The 19559-nt window shown below is 40.9% G+C and overlaps 1 protein-coding gene across 1 annotated transcript in view; it reads left to right on the forward strand.

Annotated features, from left to right (window-relative positions):
- MDFIC2 (MyoD family inhibitor domain containing 2) overlaps positions 1-15495 on the forward strand; it is a 42962-nt gene extending 27467 nt beyond the window's left edge. The window contains exons 3-5 of the mRNA XM_053989589.1: positions 6289-6357; positions 11265-11486; positions 15061-15495. Coding sequence (XP_053845564.1) covers positions 6289-6357; positions 11265-11486; positions 15061-15320 — 551 coding nt within the window. The 3' untranslated portion in view covers positions 15321-15495. The remainder of the gene's footprint in view (positions 1-6288; positions 6358-11264; positions 11487-15060) is intronic.
- The last annotated feature ends 4064 nt before the right edge of the window (positions 15496-19559 follow it).

Raw genomic sequence — 19559 nt, forward strand, 5'->3', positions numbered from 1 at the left:
AGCAGAACACTTACCATGTTGCCTTTGCCAGAGCCGGCGAGGCTACACCGTTCTAAGAGTACTTATTACATACATGAGTAACAGTGGATGTCATCTGTCTGCCCCCAGAATAGATGTTCTGCATCTTTGGTGCAAGGGGAAAAAAGGATTTGTGAAAAGATGCACAGCATGATACGTCTTCTGCTTCAGATATTGATAATTGCCTTGTCTGTGCCTTTTTCTGAGGAAAAGAGTGAAGAAACCCAGAGAAGGCCACCATATTGGAGGCTGGTTTGGAGCCTCATCTGAGTTCCCTGGAATTGTTTTCTTTGACATCTGGTGGTACAGGATCAAGCCCTTGCGAAGATAAATAAGTTGTTTTCCAGCATGGTCCAGCAGAGCCTGTTCTGCAACACCTGGGGAGCTGCTCAGATGGCAATAAGATTAATAACGTTTATTACAGTGTGCAAGTCCAGCTCCCAGTTGTGCTCCAGCATGGCATGCAGGCAAGAGAGAAACAAATGGAAGTGTTTCCTGGAAAAGTCTCATAGAAGACATAAGACTCTCACAGATTGCCACTCACCACTGGGTTCAAATCAAAGAAAAACTTTTATACCTTATTAGAAGACGTGGAGGGTTGTAGTAATATATTATCATGTGTCAATTTACCACCAGTAGAGCTCTAAGGACTATCTGTGAGAAATGCTTCATCTTCTGTGATTTGCAGCTCTATTTCACAGCATTTAAAATGTTTGGATTTTTTTTTAAGAATATATATGGGTTTGGTGGTGTTAATATATGTGGGTTTGTTGGTGTTTCCCCCCACCAAATGAAAATGCTGACAGTCTCAGAGCAGCTCTGGCATTAATGCTGTGCAAGGATATCTTTGTGACCATAACTCTGTGTAATGCCTGCTTTGGGAATAAATTCTTGGCACACAAGTTCTGTGTCATTCACAAAGCAGCACAGTTGTCAAGGACCTTGGGACACGAAAGGAAGACACTGTGCTCTCTTTTCATTGGAAAGTTCACAAATTCTGCCTAGAGATCCCTCTGATATTTTCACTTTTCAATACATAGTGATTACCAAAAATAAAACTGAGAATTTTAAGTGCTCTCCAAATTTAATGACACAGAGTTTTACATGGAAAATAATTCTTTTGTACTAAACTCAACATCTTCTGGTTTATATTACCTATAAATTTCCCCAGCTAAAGAGTGAGGAATTACAAAAGGATGTCCATGGGTCAGACCTACCTTTAGTTACTGTGCCAGTGATTAAATAAAGTCCCATCCACTTCTGGCTACTCAGCTCAGGTTAGGATTTTGTTTCTGAAATTTGGTCATATTGGCAGACAACCTTAACCTCATTGTGGGGAGAGTCATTAACCATGAGAGGAAGGAAAGTGAATTAATGCAGCAGTGACATCAAGGCAACAACAACAACAATAACAATTCTAAAGTTTGTTTTTTCTCTGCTTTGAAAACAGCAAGGTCAATTCAAATGAGACAATATGTCAAACCTTCCAGTTTCACTCTGTGCAGTGAGGAATAAAGAGAATTTGAGAGGTTTGAGTTAGCCCTGCAAAACAACAAGAAGGTGTCCATGAGCACTGGGATGGATCTGCCTCAGGACCCACTGAGGGGTGTTCAGGCAGCCCCATCAGAGGGCTCTGCGTGGTGCTCTGCATCCCAAATCCCAGCCTGGGGAAGAGGACAGGGACTGGCACAGACATATGGTGACTGGGGTGAACTACTGACATTAATAAAAACAAATATTGCTAAGCTCTCCACTTGGAGGGGGAAGGACAGGGCTGTGTGCTTTCAGTTCAGGTACCGTTTGTGACTTCCTTGTTCTGAGTTTTTAAATTATCCCTTTTAGCAAATGCCAGCAGAGTGCAGTTTTAAACAAAAAGAAAGAAAAAAAATAATTTGGAAAGCAGACTTCAGCTTCATTTGCAACACTTTTTAGGGCTGTTTCATATAATAGGGCCACCACAAACCTACAAGGCCTCCCCATCCCTGGAGTGTTCAAGGCCACTTTCCACAGGGCTTGGAGCAACCTGGTCTAGTGGAAAGTGTCCCTGCTCATGGTAGGTAGTTGGAACTAGATGGTGTTTCAGTGTCTTCCAACCCAAACCACTCTATAATTCAATAAGACAAAACAATCCAGTCTGGGGCTTAAATACAAGTTCAGGTACAGGCACTCCATCTCAGTGACTCCCAGAGAGGATGATCTCTTTCAAGACCTGCTGGAATAACAACAGGGTGCCAGGATGCTCTGATCATAAAATTCAAAACAGGAAAAAGATGATTTTAAAAATTACCTAACAGCAAGAAGCATGTGAAACACCACGAGATCCTGCTGCTGCCTGGACTATCCCCAATTCCTGTAATAGATTTATCTCATGGAAGCCACTCAAAAAGTCACAACTGCCAGGACAGAAATACGGACCTAAAGAAAAACGTGACAGGGAGAGAAAACTATGGCTGAAGGGGAATTTGGGAGACCTGATCTACAAACATGTCCTGAGGGCTCTGGTAAAGCTCTCCTGAAGGGTGCACAGCTGTATCCCACATCCAACCCCATGAGTTTCAGGGATTGCCTTGCCTGTTGACCAGCTGATGTTGTGTTCCTGCTGCAGTTGACACTTGATACCAAAGCTGTGAAGTTCCTGTGACAATTCAGTGATTTATCTTGGTGCTCATCAGCCGAGGGCTCCTGAGGACCTCGCAGCAGGCTGTGACAGGGAGCGATGGACAGGAAGGGCTCTGGGCAGGCCCTGCAAACCAGCCAGTGAACACACTGTGAATTTTGCTATTGTGGTCATTTAGGGCATGAATTATGTCCAGCCTTTAACACAGATGATGATGTCTGATGCAACAGGGACTTTGGACTTAGCACATAAAAACCTTTTCATAAATTGCTCAGTCCTCCTTCTTGCAAAGTTGTTACAACTCCAAGGTGTAAGAGAACAGCATAAAATTCACACTGATACCTTCAATTCTTTTTTAAGCATCTTTAAATCCAGCTTTTTTTTTTCCTGCTATACATCTTACTTTTTATAGTTAAAAGTAATTTTAAAGCAAAAAAGAACATAAACAATATACACTGACTCTTGACACTCCATTGCTTTTTTAAACTAGAATAATAAAAATTTGCAAATGAACAAAAGAGTGGGAGGAAGATATCTGATTTACAATGTTTTTGAGATAAAGAACACTATAAAAAAAGATCAATGTGAATAATAAAGCATTGTTAACTGAGTCATGACATTTCTATTCTCAGTGAAGATTTGAACAGTAGAGCTCTGCAAATGAGCACCTTGTGCCATTTTCAAAGTGGGAGGAAGACATATAATTATAATTTTTAAAGTGAAGAGAATTTAAAAAAAATCTCTGTGAAAAAGTTTATTGAAAAACATATCGACATATCAATATGACATAAATTACTTTAATTTTATTAAACTGGGAGGGGGGAAAACCTCTTTTTGAAGACTGGCTGCAGAAAGCATTCCTTGAAAAGAATTTTCTTTATTAAAAACTCTTTGCTAAGATGAAACAGCACTGAATGTCAGCACTACCGTATATTTATTCTGTAACTCTTCCAACAGCCGAGATCTATAAAAGAAACATATTTTCAAAACAGTTTTAACCTCCATTGTCTTGATCACTCATATTAACATTTTTCATGTCACCTATTGAAATCCCTTAAAGGAACCTTTTATTCAGTCAAAATTAATGAAGCCGTTTTCTTAAACAGCCTCCAAAATGTAAAAAGGACGTAATGTTGTGCGTTTTATTTGACATACATTTTCTGCCATTTCACTTATTTGTGTGATGAGAGCAATACTTCATATTTATGCTATCAAATCTGCAGAGAAAAGTGGTTTTGAGAGAGAAGAAAACCAACTCTGCTCTTGCTGTGTGTGCAATTTAAATCCACAGTGAAAATACAGCATTGATCAGATTACTCCAATTGAGTCATTTAGTGCTTTGGCATTCCTGAAGTTAGGGCCCAGCTGTGAAATCATAGTTGGGGCCAAACATTGCTGTTAGGTGAGTGCACATGGCTCCCATTTTCTTCAAAGGGAATGACACACATGGCCAATATTTAGCTTTCACCTCTTCCATTCTTTAGCTAGCAAAGCCAGAACCAGTGGAGTATATGCAGGCAATTTAACTGAATTAAGAATATAATCAAGATTTTCCGGGACTTACTAGTGATTTGGGATATATAATTCAATACACATCAAAACACAGATGCTCAGCATATTCTGAAAGTCAGGCCATCTCGAATGTCTTGCTTTAAGCAGGTAAAATCATAAATTACTCTGAGTATTTTGGCCATTGGATCCCAACAAACTGGGTGTAGTATACTTCTTCAAAATTATAAACTCCAATTTCTGGCTTGGCTAGGATGCCTGGGAGAATTACAACATCCCAACACATTTTTGTTCCTGTGTTGGCACACGGCTCTCCCCTGCCATTACCATTACAGGACTTGAACACAGTGCAGGTGCCCTTCTGCAGCAGGTGACCCTAGGGAAAATCCAGCTCCTGACTCTGCAGGTCCCCTGGGGTGCACTGAGCTGCTGGGATGGCCCACAAGACCTTATAGCATAAGTGCCATGGAGAGAAAAAAAGGATGCATCCCAAAAATCTAGCTGCCCCATGCTGCATGCAGATCTTCATTTCAACTCAAGGTCAAGTGGAAAACTTTTCTACCATCCTTGCTGACTCTCCTCTTCACTTTCTCCTGACTCCATCTGTTCCTCACCCATCTCCTTCGTTCCACACTCGCCTCCCTCTTCTTCCTGTGTCCATCTGTTCCCTCCTTCCTCGACACAAGTCGGGGAAGGGAAGTAAATTCAGTCATTCACTGAACAGATTTCAAGATGAACCCCCTCCCTCTCCAGTTCTAACTTCATTCATCATGGTAAAAATTATAATGAATAGAAATGTTGAAGGTGAAAATTTATTAGGGATTGTGTTGCTTTCTTATATGAAAAGCAGTTAAAGCGGCATATAAACATTGGCTTCATTCATTTTTTCTTAATATATGGCATAATTAGTGAGAAATATTAGTGGAAGTGCTTGCTATGCAGTCCATCAACACATGCCTGTCAGAGCTTAGGACCTGGGCCAAAAGTTTTTGCCAGTCCTGTGATAGATTTACAATAAGCCTATAGAAGGCTTTACAGTTAGCTGGGTCACTAATTCATGAAGTTAAAATGTATGCAATGAGGTCAAAAATTCACTATTGATAAAATACCCCCTCCTGGGATTGCACCATTAGCTTTGTTACTGCAACAGCAAAATAAAGTAAACCCAAAGCTCCTGTGAATTACCAGTCCATCATCGTAAATCAGTAGTGAAGCACTTGCACGAGTTCATGATGTCATCTGAAGCCCGGGATATATTTATAGCCTTGTGTACTATTTCCTGTTTCCTCATGACAAAAATAAACAGTCTCCAAATCCCCTGCATCCTTCTGCCTGAGCTCAGCAGAATGTAACGGGCACGAATCTCTGAAAGCCCCTGTGATATATTGGTCTGGAGCAGCTCCCTTCTGATGGGCCACGGCGCCCGCGCTCCCTCTGGCCTCTCCCATGTGGGCAACAGCAGTTCCCATGGAGTTTGCTCCATCTGCTGCACTCACTGCTGGGATAGTCCCATACCCCCTCCTCCTTTGCTTCCCTGACACTTTGAGAGAGAAGGAAAGGAGGTTTAAGCCTCCAAGCCTTAGGCATGGAGTGAACAGCCTGGCAGGCGCATCCGAGGTGGAGGAGCTCAGCATTGCTCCCTGTGGGGACCTGGGCTTGCCACCACGGGGACCTTGGCCATCTTGTCCACCAAGACTGACAAGCCATGAAGGCCAGAGTTTGGGCTTAAATTTCCTCTCTCCTACTTTGCTCATGATTTGGGATCCTCATCTAAGGTTTCTGGGTTGTTTGGGCATGGATGATGCCCCCACATTTCATCTCAGACCTCACAGCTCTCAAATTTTCTGTACCTACCTGAATTGCTGTGTTTGCTGGTGATCCTCTTCACATCTTTTTGGGTGAAACTTTCTGTCTGGGCAGTTTGTTTTGTTTTTCTTCCTTTCCTGAAAAGAGACAGAGGGTAACACAAATTACCATGCCGTGTAACCTCCCTCTGCAAGGAAGCATATTTGCTTCTGTTTGACCTCAGACCAACAACTCCTGAAGTCAATGACTGTCACTAAGTGGCTGAGGGTAATAGCTGTGCCAAACCACATTTATTTGACACTTATCTCTCTTCAATTTGTTTTCTTCTCTCCACCAAGACCGTCGCACCAGTTCCCTGCCTCTACTGGCCCTCCCTGGGGTGACGCCGAGCAGCGAGGACCATCCAGGTAAGCTGCTGGCCTCACACATGCAGAGATACTCCCTCCCTGGCAGACTAATATATCCCTTAAATGATCAAGAAAAGGTGTTTTTTTTTCCTTTGGCTTTTGCCTTTTTGAAGAACTGCTGTCAAACCCTGAGGTTTGGGTTTCATCGTTCTATGAGAACCAAGTGAGCTCAGATCAAGCCTTCAAACGCGCAAGTTTTCATCCATCAGGTCTGATGTAGCTCTGCCTGTGTCATCTCGGCACTGACCAGACATGGCACACAGTTCCTTCAGTGATGAGCATGTGATACATTAAACAGACAGGTAGCAACAGCAGGGCACGGGATAATGAATGCTGCACTCATACACCAACATGCCTCAGGGGAAAATTAAAAAGTTGTAGGCCCTAAACTGCTACAGTTTTCCACACAGTTTAGCATTATCCCTTGGGACTCCTCCCTACAGGGGTGTGAGGCAAAGGGACACTGCCAGGATGGATTTGGAACAAATGCCAGCATTGAGCAGAGTCACAGGCTCCCTTGTCCTTTGCTTGTAAGATGTGGATGAGCCCTAGGAGGGTCAGAGATCAATTCTCTTTCTCCTTCAGTGGAGTCTCCTCCTAAACAGCTGCTCCAAGAGCTGCTTTGGATTGCCTGCATTGCTGCAGTCCCTGTTCAGCAGAACAGAGCACCTCTTAAACCCTCTGTCCCTTATCAAAAATAGACTTAGAGCTCTTGTATACCTCTATACGAAATCTAATTTCAGAAGCATGCAGGGAAACTGCAGACTCCTCTTCTCTCCAGGACTGCAAGATGCTGGTTTGTGCCTAAAGCCAGTGAAGAGAAATAGAGGTCAGGGGACATACTGCAAATGCCAGTCTTGGTATCACTGCTCCTCCCTATTAACCAGAGGGATCTGGAGCTGGCATCAGTGAAAAGTAAGTGATTTACTTTGTGCTTTCATGAATTTAGACACTCGTAGTCAGCCATCTGAATCGCCCAGCTCCGAAAAGAAAAAGAAAAAAAGAAATTCCATGTGAGTATTGAGACTATCTTTGATACAAACATGGTTGAACAATCCCAGTCTTCTACTGCAACAGCCAAGGCGAGTCTCAGCTTCCCCATGTGAGGAAGAAAGTTGCTACTTCATATTACTTAAAAATGGCACATTGTGGGGGTGTACCTTTAGCAGCCTCTGCCTAACAGTCTAACACTGAATAATCTGAAATTTCTTCATCATGATACACTTATTTTTCCCTTTAAGTTCACTTCTGTGACTGATTTCTATACGTTAAAAACACAGACATATGTGGACATTTGAAGCTGAAAACAGGCTCTTAAAAGACAGTTGCAAAGTTTGACCCTCTTCCCATCTCTAATTGTAATTTGGGGTTTTTTATATTCTTGTTTAACAGTAATCATAAATACTATGAGTGGTATGTAATATATTTTTAAAGCCTATTTGGCTACATCTATTTGCTCCAAACTCTCAACCTACTACTGTTCCATCCAGCAACAAACTATAATAGGAAAAAAAAAAAAGTGCTAACCACCTTTTTTTTCCTGCTGGTCTAGCACAATCTTTATTTCTTCAGACACTTTGTGCAAACATTAAATTGATAAAAGACATAATGTAGATGGACCCACAGCTGAACTGAAGGTAATTGCATAAAAATGAAATGGAGACCTATAATTGTACACTGCTTTAGCCTCTCCTGCAGTGTTTTCTGGAAGCAAGGATCTCGCTTGTCATAGCAAGTTGCTTGTTACAGTGATTGCGTGAAGACTTGATCTAGCTGTACAAGACAAGTATAACATTACTGAAAGGGAGCGTTTCAAACTAAGAGTCTGACACTAAAATGTACTGTATTTTCCAAGATGTAGTATGCTTTAACAAACAGAAGAGTCCCTGAGTGACAGCTTTTGTTACCCTTTTGTTTGATGGTGCTGTATTGAAAAATTCAGGTTATGTCTATGCCTTTCTATTTCTGGTTTTGATTTCTCTTCAACAGCACTTCAAGAATAAAAATTGACTCCAAATATGAATAGTAGAAGTCAGTGGATACAGTAAATGTCAGTCTGGCATTTACTGATTACTTCTGTCAGACTTTTTTTTCAGTCTCACTTCTTGAATGCTTAAATGCATTCCGTGGGCCATTGTATTGTTGCAGAACTGGGGGAACTCAACAAATATATCATGAATTAAAACATAACTAGTTTAGATTTTTGGGCAGATCTTGAAAGTGGAAAATAATAGTTATTCTTGCCTAAGCCTTTTGATCTGATCCATGTGTATCCAAAGGCTCAGCCTGAGTGTAACTCTCACTGTGAACAAGCAGGACCCATTTGTGATATTGGCACCTGGCTAACAGGTAGGGCCTGTGTCTTTTGGACTCACAAAATAATTGTTATCCAATAAATCCAATGCATAAGCAAGACATCACTTCCTCCTGAGCTCTGCTGCTTTAATCAGCAGAACCTTTCCTCTAGATGGTTTGTTATTGAATGAAAGTGCAGGCGAACCTGTGGAATGTCACGGATTTACAAACACTGGAAAACAGTCATGACTGTACATGTAAGGGCATCCAAAATACATGAGTTTTCACATTCTGGACTGAAGAGGCTGGCCAAGGAGTCAGAGAGGGGGGAAAAAAAGTTGTATTTGCTTACTCTGAGGAGAAAACCAGCAACAGCTCATCACAGATGGGCAAACCCAGACACGCATAGCCTCAGATGCTGCTTTCCTATGACCGAGGGTACAAGCTCAGGGGAGAACTGCTGTGCTTTGCACTGCTGGGTCACAACCAGTGGAGCCACTGCCTATCCTGCCCTTCCCATCTCACCTGTGGCTTTCCTTCATCATAATGCTCACAAAACCTGACAGTTAGAGGTTTCTGAGCCTCCTCTCTGTGCCACTGCTCTCTTACTGCCTCCGCCCCATCATTCGCTCCCTGCCCAAGGCCAACTCTCCAGAACAGGGAAATTCACATTTCCATCACAGTAGACTTTGTTGTCAATATGACTTCAAAATCAAGACAATACCTCTGCCAACACACAATTTTAAAGCAGTGATTTAAAATTAAAACGATAGCCTAGTTTTTGTTCTTATCTTATCCCAAGATCTCACTCTACTAACCTCTACCCACCTTTTCTGCTTCTACGTATTTCACTAGGTAAAAAATATCTAAAATGGCTAGAAACATGGCTAGAAATTTAAATTAATTGCTCACTCATTCTGTAAGTAACTGGAGTCATATAAATCATAGAAAAATTAGCTTGGAAGGGACTCTAGAATCACCTCATTTGGCCTCTGCCAGAAACCTGCAGTAAGAGCAGGTTGCTGGGGTCCATGCCCAGCTGAGCTCTTCACACAGCCATAGCCTTGCTGTGGTCTGTTACGGTGCTTTACACATTCCCATGATGAGGAATTCATTCCCTAGGCAGTTCCAGCTGCCTTTGCTGCAGCCTCTGACCATGCCCTCTCCTTGTTTTCCATCTGTGCAGTGCTGGGAGGAATTGGGGTCTGGCTTCTCCATTATCCTGGCTCTGGAGAGGAACCAAGCATCCAGCACTGTTCTTTGCCTTCTCCCCCAGGCCAACCAAAGCCAGCTCCCCCAGCCTCTGCTCACACAGAAGGTCTTCCAGACTCCTCACCACCTCAGTGGCCTTCACTGGACTCGAACTAGATGCTATTTATCTCTCAAAACCTTGCTTCCCCCCTCCTCAAGCCTTATGGTTGTGCTGGTTTTTCACTTACCCTGCAATCCATCCATCCCATCCACATTTCCTCCTCTCGCTGCAAGGATACAGAGGGACCAGATGCAGTCTCATCAAGGTTTCACTCTCTGTCAGCCTTTCCTTGGCTTTTCTTTAACCTGTGTCAGAAGCCAAAGGTACCTAAAAACCAAGAGATATGCAGGGCCTCTCTTCAGACTCCTTGCAGGCAAGTGCAGACAAACCACTTCAGAGCACTTACTGTTCCTCTCAGAAAGTAGCATTTGCAAAACTGAGGTGTTTGTAAAGATTGATTTTCTGTATATAGCTCAAGAGCAAGCATATCACAAGATTTAAGTGAGATAAAAAGTGAGGCTGTGCTTGATGTGAGGTGCAGGAGTTAATCAGCTGTAGATAAGAACTGATGAGGTTTTATCATCCCTGCCACGGAGAGAATGACTGTGTTTCTTGGCCACTTGATCACTTCAGAGAGTGGGTGAAACTATATATCAACCCATGTTTATCTGTGCCTGAGAAGTTCTTCGAGAATAAATTGAACTCAGAACTCTTCTTAACCTTTCCCCTAGTTGGGGCTTAAAATTAAGCTCTCCCTCTGGTTTTTGAGCTGCCTCTCTGGCACGCTGACAGCATGTGAAGTATCCCATCTCCTGGTTAACTTCCAGACCAACAACGCAAGTGGGGATGAAGTTATGAAATAAGGAATCTGGATGCTAAACAGAGACCACCTGGCTGTCTTTCCACAAGATTATGAGCCACGGTGAGCTGGCACATCTGCATCCAGGTACCACCTACATGCACATTGTTGGCTGTTAATTTAGGGAAACGAAGTTGCAGCTGAAAAATAACAAGATAATTGTTTTGCCTTCTTTTATGTCACAAATTGAAGTTAGGATATCAAACTCTAAATAGATGTCAACCTGAGGCAATAGTTCTGTTTTCTTTCCAAACCTGATCCCACACACTGGAAGTGAATTATTACTTAGCCTCTAAGTCCTCTGGGTTTAAGAGAAAACCTTAGAAGGCAGGTTCACAAATACCTTTACTATGAATAACCCTCTGTAAAGAGACTGAAATCATTAGGTGAGAAGGGTTAGGCCTTGGAAGTAAACAACTGTAGGTTTGAAAATTCTGCATATGTTATTCTCTTAGATCTCTGCCTTGGTATCACAGTCCTTTTTTTTCCTAATCCCACCAGATAACCAGCTTACAAATGAAAAACACACAGATGAAAAGCCTATGAAAGGTATTGTTATGAGTTCTGTCGCAGAATTCAGCATCACAGACGCTTCATCAAAGGGTACCAAAAATGAGAAGAAATTGTCAGATGCAAGCAGATCATCCATTGCTTCCCTGGAGAAATGCAGAGAATTCGCTTACATTGAAGACGATGCATCAGTACATCAGAGAGACAGTGACGGTATGTTTTATAAAACAGATCACATTTGAGCTGATTTCTAAATAATGCCCACTGCAAAAGAACTATGTATAACCAACTCGAAATTAAATGTTGAACAGGAGGTTCAAGAACATCGCCAAAAGCAATGTTAAGTTGCCCTGCAGACATTTGTGTGATAGATGAGAATTTCTAGAAGATGATCTTAAATTGTCAGTGATACTAAAGTCATAGAAGAGGAGCTTAGAGCTTATTGTGCCACAGAGCATTTGTACTTTAGTAATCAGAGCTTGCACAGAGGCACCAGTGTCAGTATCAGATAAATCTATTCCTGGTTATTCCAGTGCATGTTAAAAAAAGGCTCTGTGAAGTATTTCAGAAGTTTCTTTTGAGTGCCTTTTGCAATAATGGATTAGTGTGTTATATCCAATGGAGCTGGGATCTGTCGTGCATATCATTTAACAATTCCTAAATTAAGCATTTCTAAATACAGATCAACACAATAAAGTGCCCTGTTCTCCAAGAATCATTAACATCTCAATGGTGTCACAGATCCTTACAAAAGGGATGTCTGTGATACACCTATTAGAATATGCTTAATTTCAGAGAAGGATCTGAAGTATTTATTTTATTTAGGGGACTTGTCCTCTTGTCCAGACACTGCGTATTTTTGAGTTTGAGGTCTATCTCAACCACTACTGGCACACAGGTGTGTGCCATGTGATGCAAATAACAGATTTCATTCTCCTTAAAAAAAGCTAAACGTGAAGGAAATTAACAACAAAAAAAAAAAAAAAAACAAACAAAAAAAAAAAAAACCCAAAAAAAAAAAACCAATCTGTGCTTAATTAATAATGTTAAGGGCTGGATAGAAGCCAAGAAAACCAAAGGAAGACAGATTTGTGGTTGTCATTGCATACTCAGCTCACTCCACTCTGACAACTTACTGCTTATTCCACATACACGAGGCCAAATCCTGTTTGCTGGTGCTTGGAGAACCTCTGAATGCAGAGCAGTAGATGAGGAAATTGGTGATTATTTTGTTCCAAGGGCTCAGACAAGAGCAAATACAACACTCATAGGTCTCATCAAGGATGACCAGAAAGGCTTCAGCAAGCTTTGGACCACGGTTGTTCAGAGCATCATCTGTGTGAGCAGATGCCACCAACCAAGAGCAGGAAAACTTAGAGATGAGGCATGCTAGAAAAATTATTATAAATTCTTCTTTTGTGCTAATTAATCTAGTAATGTAGAGAATGAGAGCTGAGGTCATTGTTCTCACTGAGATAAACGCAGTAATGCCGTTTGGCAAACAGCAGGGAAAACAGAGGGGAAAACAAGAGATTGCATCTTCTTTTATGCAGTTTGTGGCTAATTTATTTTCAAATATATAAATGAATGCATAGGAATGGATGTCTAATTGCTAATATCTATTATTTATATACATTACCCCACTTAAAACAGGACCAAAAAGCCTCACACATGCAGATTTTTTGAAATGTGTTACATCCATTATCACAGTTCATGGTGTGTGCTCTGATGGGAATTTAAAAGCATCTTTACTGCACATCACAGAGTCTGTGCTGAAACATTACTTTATTATTAAAATCTTGTGCTTTTTGTGTGCTCTCTTTCCTGGATGAAGCCCTAAGAATCATATCTATTCTCTCCAGATTACATAAGCACCATTATGGTTAACACGTTCAGGGAAAAAAAATGTTATTAAAAATGGATCTTTGGAGAGGGAGAAAAAAAATTGCCAAATCCTTAATTAAGACATAACTTTGAATTCTGTCTCTCACATCTATGTATAGGAAAGAAATTTCATAAACATCAGAGATCTAAAAAGAATAGTCTTAATTACACCAAGAATTACTGGATAAAATGATTGCATTTTCTACAGTGTAAATTTCATACAATTAAATACAGTGGTGTCACCTTATTAACTGTTTCAATTTTATAATTATTTCAGTTCATTTAGCTAGGAAAAAATATAAGCATGAACTTACTGAGTATCACCAAAATCTAGTCATTCTTATTTGACAGAACTGACTTAGAAGTTAGTTGTGCTTGTCTGAACCCAAATAGATCTTGACATATTTAAATAAGTATTAAAATTGATAACATTGGTGATGATATGCCATTTAGAAAGAAGTTCAGTCATATGCTATTTATTCTTGCTACCTGCTTTAACTGCCTTTTTAATAAAGAAGCTGGAAAGCTTTTTTTTAAATTTTGTTTTTTCATCATGAAAGCTTTCTAAAAAAAAAAAAAAAAAAGCATAATTCTGGAAACTTCCTGGCAGTTAACTTCATGTTACGTGAGCTAGAAAATGCCACAACAGAACCAATGCAGTTGAATGAGTTCACAGTTAGTCATCCTAGGGCAAGAAATGTGGTTATAACCATATGCTTTCCTGAAAGAACCAATGAAAAGACACTCATATTGTTGAAGGCATTTTTCCTTTCCAAAAACAAGAAGAGGGAAAAAAAAAAAGAAAAAAAGGAAAGGAAAGGTCTGGGTCTGCGCTCCAATTGGATTCACACAGTTGGAATCTCACACCTGCTGCACACAAGCAGTCTCCCCAGATGCTGGAGGCAGAGGGGTGAGAGGAGTTAATTAGTTGATTTTGGGAGGACACAAACATAGCACAGAGTTTTAGTCATGGTGAGGAAGTTTTCAGGAATATTCACTGGCTCCAGATACACATCCTACATAACCTATTTTCCAAACTTTTGTCTCCTTTGAAAAACTGACATTTGTGAATGGAAAGGTAAGAACCTTGCTTGGTGGGGAGTTGGCAGGACCCTGAGCTGAGGCACACTGCCCTCCCTGAAAGCTCTTCTCCAGACCTGCTCTCCCTCCCTGTCCTTGGTAGTCTTTAAACATTTTTAGTGCAAACTATTGTGAAAATGAAAATAAACTCCAGTGTCCCCTGTGCTGGTGCTGTGTTTTACTAAACCCCACAGAACCCCTCACTCACTGCCCCACTGCAGAACAGGGGTACCAGAAAGGTAAAAGGAAGAAAACTCATGGGATGAAATAAATACAGTGTAATAGAACAGTGTAGTGGTTTTACATGGGAGGAAGAAAATAATAATAATAATAATAAAAATTAGGATATACAAAACAAGGTATACACATTGCAATTGCTCAGCACTCACCAATTGATGCCCAGTCAGTTTTCTGAGCAGAAACCCCTGCTTGTTTTCTGCCTAATTTATATTGATGCCATATGGTCTGGACTATCCTTCTAGCCAGGTGGGATCAGCTGTCCTGGCTGTGTCCCCTCCCAGCTTCTTGTGCCTCTTCAGCCTCCTTGCTGTCCAGGCATGAGAAGATAAAATTCGGTTTAAAGGGCTTGTTCTTCTGCATTTCACTACTACAGAATATTTCCATTCAAATTCTTTTCATACAGCTGTTGTTTCTCCAGAGCAATTAAAACAGAAAATAAACTTTTCACTTGTCTCTATGGAAGTAGTTACCATCAATGTATTTTTAGCCCACCCCCTCACTTCTGTGTAGCCACACTGGCCTAAACCTGGGTAATCCCCGCTCACACTTGTTCTTACGTGTCCCTGCTTTTCCTTTCTCTTAGATGAATGCGCAACACTTATCCTGGCCTGCTTGTTCTGCCAATTTTGGGACTTTCTTATAATGCTGCCTGATACCTGTGAACATTGGCTGACAGATACCTGTTGTCCATCCAATAGATATTACCAGACCTCCGACGAAGACCACGGCAACAACGACTGCAACTGTGACTGTGACATTGATTGCAGCCTCTTTGAGTCCTGCCACGAGACTGGGGAGTGCCTGGAACTCGCCATGGAGATTTCAGAAGTCTGCTACCGCTAATAGGAAAATAATTGACAAAATCCCTCAAAACTACCTGACACATTACAAAGGAGATTTTTTTTTTTTTAAATATTAATCATAACCAGAGGTTTTGTCAATGAGGACTATGTGCATCTTGTTGCTCCCTCCTTGGAGGTCTCTATATCTGTACCATTCTGGTGGCATGATATCACAAACTGCTGAAACCAATAAAGGACAAAAAGGAGTCTTCTCTGCCATAGATGGCAACAGAATTCCTAAGTGCCAAGTGTGCTCGCTGCTTTACCCACTGTCAATCCAAGCTTTTATAAACCTTTACTTGCTTTAAACACTGATTTCACCATTCATAAACACAGAACAAATTAGGACATTATTTTAGGACTGATATATATATATATATATATATATATTAGTTCATCTTCCTAATGGATTCATACCTAAACATGTATTACACATTGTTGGTTATTATAAATAATTTATGATATAGCATCATTTTATAATTAAAAATTTATTTATTCAATCTCTTAAAACACTCTTATATGCCCAGTATAGGTAGAAAAAAAAATGTAATGAATTAGAAACCATGCTACTGGTAATTACAGCAAATGTCACTGAAAATCTCCAGTGAATTTTGTGGAGGAAGCATTTTCACAGGGTATTGCAATTCGACAGTGTATTAATGTGCTGGCCCATGGTTATGTAATAACAGGTTATGCCTATTGTTCATTAGTTATAGGAAAGGGCTTCTTAAGTGTAATTAGCCTAAATGGGAATTGACTGCACACTTACAGAGGAGAACTACCCCATAGATAGCTGGTAATTCCTTTGCAAGATTTTCATTTGTAAGACTTCTGCAAGAAACAGAATATTGCCACCTATTCTAGTGCAAACAGGCATCTCCACCTGTGCACAAAAGATTACAAAATGACAGTATCTATCCTGGTTGTGCTTTCAAACTCCCTCTATCTCTTTTCTGATGGCAGGTCTGATTAAGAAAAAGAAAATACATGTTGCACATTACACATATGACAAGAAAAGCATATAAATTCAGCTCCCTGAGGGTGCAGAACACAGGTATTAAGCACAGAGGAAAATACAGAATTGCTAGCTCATATTAGCTATTTATAGACTAACACCAAAGTCCAAGTTTTCTTTGTATAAGCACTAAAATATCTCCCAAAACCCTCAGTGATCTCAGTGCAGAAGTGCCTGTGGAATCCCAAACAAGGATCCTGGGCAAGATACTGGAATATTAAGCATTTCTAAAATCACTGAAGCCACTTGTTTATTAATCAGAGTAGTCCTGGTGCACAAACATTTAATGGGGGAAAACAATCATGTGTATATCCTTTCCTTATCCCCCTTCTGGAAAACTCATGTTTTCAAAAAAATCAGAAAGCAAGAAGTAGAACCACTAGCAACCTTTTTCCAAGTGTCTTACAAAGCCTAGTGACCAGAAGACAACAAACCTCAGCAATGCAGCGAGCAGCCCGGAACACCTCATTTCTCTGCTCCTTCCAGGACGTTGGTGGGGAAAAGAAGAGATTTGCTTATCTTACTTACACTTGTCACTTGTGAGCCGTAGTCACCTAAAGGAGATAAATCATTAGTCCTTCATCAGCACATCAGTCCCAGCCTGCTGGCTGGGTCTGGACCCAAACCCCACAGCACAACCCACTGCCTTCCAGGAGGTGCTGGTTTGGGTCACCCACCCCAGGATGGGCAATGCTGAGATTTAATGCTTCAATTTTGATCCCACAGAATTTTGATCTTAAATCTTCCAAAGCTAAGCTAAACTCTCACTGCTACATACCAGGCCACAGAGGCTTGGACCATTCTATCCTTTGTACCACCTTTGTATCCTTTGTATCCTTTTTACAAAGTAGCATGTGGGTATTTATAAAATGAATGAATAAAAACTCTGATCCAGGCATTTAGGAGTCAGAAAAGAGGAACACTTGTTCCACATACCATTTCCTAGAGAAGCACCAATAAAGATGTACAATGGCAGTCCTTGCTCCTGATGCCAACTTCCAGAATGGAAGACTTCATGTCTAATGGCTGGACAGAGCCCAAGAGGGGAAACCAGAGGGTGGCATACCCCAAAATGTTGTCAGTGAGGGAATCAGAGATGGAGACTTTGCCTTTCAAGCCAGGATGTCCTGTACCAGTTCTGAGTTGGCAAGAAAAAACACAATGACCACACCAGTATAACTCATGGCAAGTGAACTCATTCAGCTGTGGAACTGGACTGGGGGGCTTTTAGCACAAATGTGGAATTTTTTTCCAACTCTTTTCCTAGGAATCATTACTCAGAAGATTTTTTTTTTTGGTGTTGTAATCTATAGGTTGGCATACTGAAGTCATGTCTACTACAGGGCACAGGTAAGGTCAAAGACAGAATTACTAGAGCCATGATTGGACAGGATGTCCCAGCAATATGAATGGAATCACACTGGGATGTATTGAGAGCTGCTGTTGGTGGTGTTTTAAATAAATATCTCCTTGCCTGAAGTGTACAAGGGCACACTGCTCAGTTTCCTGCTTCAGGAAGTAGATTTTTTGAGATATTTTTTGAGCAATGAAACCTTGAAAAACATATTATTTCATACAACACAGTAGAATCAGCAGCCTATGATAACTTTGTTTTCTGTCACAAAGTTGTTAATTGCAACATTGTACTTTCATGACACCTAGGAACACTTAAACTTATTGACACCAGAGAAAGTCAGTCAGACTTTTCCATTAACTATTCCAGAAACTCTTTGAAAAGCCATCCTATTCCCACACTAAACTGACTTCCTAGTGCAGAAAAATACCCATTTATCAGATCTGAACATGGGTAGACATTCCAGTGAAGCCGAAGCATTTGGAACAATTCGAGGCTGTCTCTGTATTTTTTATTTACTGGGAAGGAAGGTCTGGGTGCTCGAGTAGGAGGCGTTTGGGTGGATGGCTGTTGGGAACATGTTGGACTCAGCTGTGCTCCCGGGGAGATGTCAGTGCGTGAAACCAGCTCCTGAGAACAACAAATAGAAGTTCCCGTTTTGCAAACGGGAACAGCGCTCCGACACGACGCCTCTCCCCGGCACCAGAAATGCACTGACAGATTGCTTGGGGGAAGAGAGAGACTGAGAGAATTACGGAGAGCTGCATTGCTACCTTCCACAGGAAAGGACCATGGGATGCTCTCTAAGGATCTCCTCTTGGAAATGACCCAGCAGTCTCATCCTTGAGACGAAAACATCTTTTCACCTCTTTTCACTCTGTTCTCAGAACACAATACGGATTAGGTTGTAAACTTTAGGGGAATTAATGTTTACTAAATATTGGAAAAGCCTCTGGCGGCTTCCAAAAGTTTAATGTTCAGTTATCTCAAAGAATATTAAGTTCTCTGACTGACCATGAGCGCTTCCATAATGTTGTTCTGGTGCCTTACTCTCCATGTACAATGAGTCCCTTAAATGTGGGGCTGTCAAAAATTATCCCATGTACATCCCCAAACATAGGGATGGAATATATTACATTACCTCATTTGACTTTCCTCTGCTTCCTAAAGCACTTTGAGCATTTGTATTCTCTCGAGCAATCATCAGCTAGAAAAACCAACATCTTCCAAATGTCCAGAAAATGCACAGCTCTGCCTTAACTCCAGTGCTGCTTAGGGATTCAGGCTGAGTGCTACAGCTGAGCTCTAGAAGACTTTGGTTCTCAGGAAGAAAGCAAAATACGGGAACAATTAAGATGTTTGCAATTGTATTTCTCCTATTATGCTTGTACAGTATCAAAAAAAGTTCAAGACTGTCAGACTAAGAATGTATGTATCTATTACATTTTTCTTTTAATTGCATGAAATGGGTGGTTCCATTGCTTTCATCTGTTTGGGTTCTCTTAAATGCAAGGTAAGTTTCCTATTATGCAAGAAAATGAGTTTACCAAGCAGACTGGGATTTCCAGGCACTGCTCCACTATAATTCACTGTAACTGAGCATTAATCATGATTAATAATCTATCATTCCTGTGGTTTAGGAAAATAAAAAGGAGCACTTTATTGAGAAACTGCCCTTTCTCTTAGCATACTTCATATAATTGCACAATGGAACAATTCTAGGGAATTCATTATTCTGCTGGTAATGATCTAGATTTCCTTAACGTTGCACACGAATGGGAATCGTTGCCATCTGATGGATGTTCCATGGCCTGTACAAAATGAGTTGGTGGGTGCAAGCCAATTCATAATGGATGTGTGCCCATATCACA

The sequence above is a fragment of the Vidua macroura genome, chromosome 13, assembly GCF_024509145.1.
Source record: "Vidua macroura isolate BioBank_ID:100142 chromosome 13, ASM2450914v1, whole genome shotgun sequence".
Classification (NCBI taxonomy): Eukaryota; Metazoa; Chordata; class Aves; order Passeriformes; family Viduidae; genus Vidua; species Vidua macroura.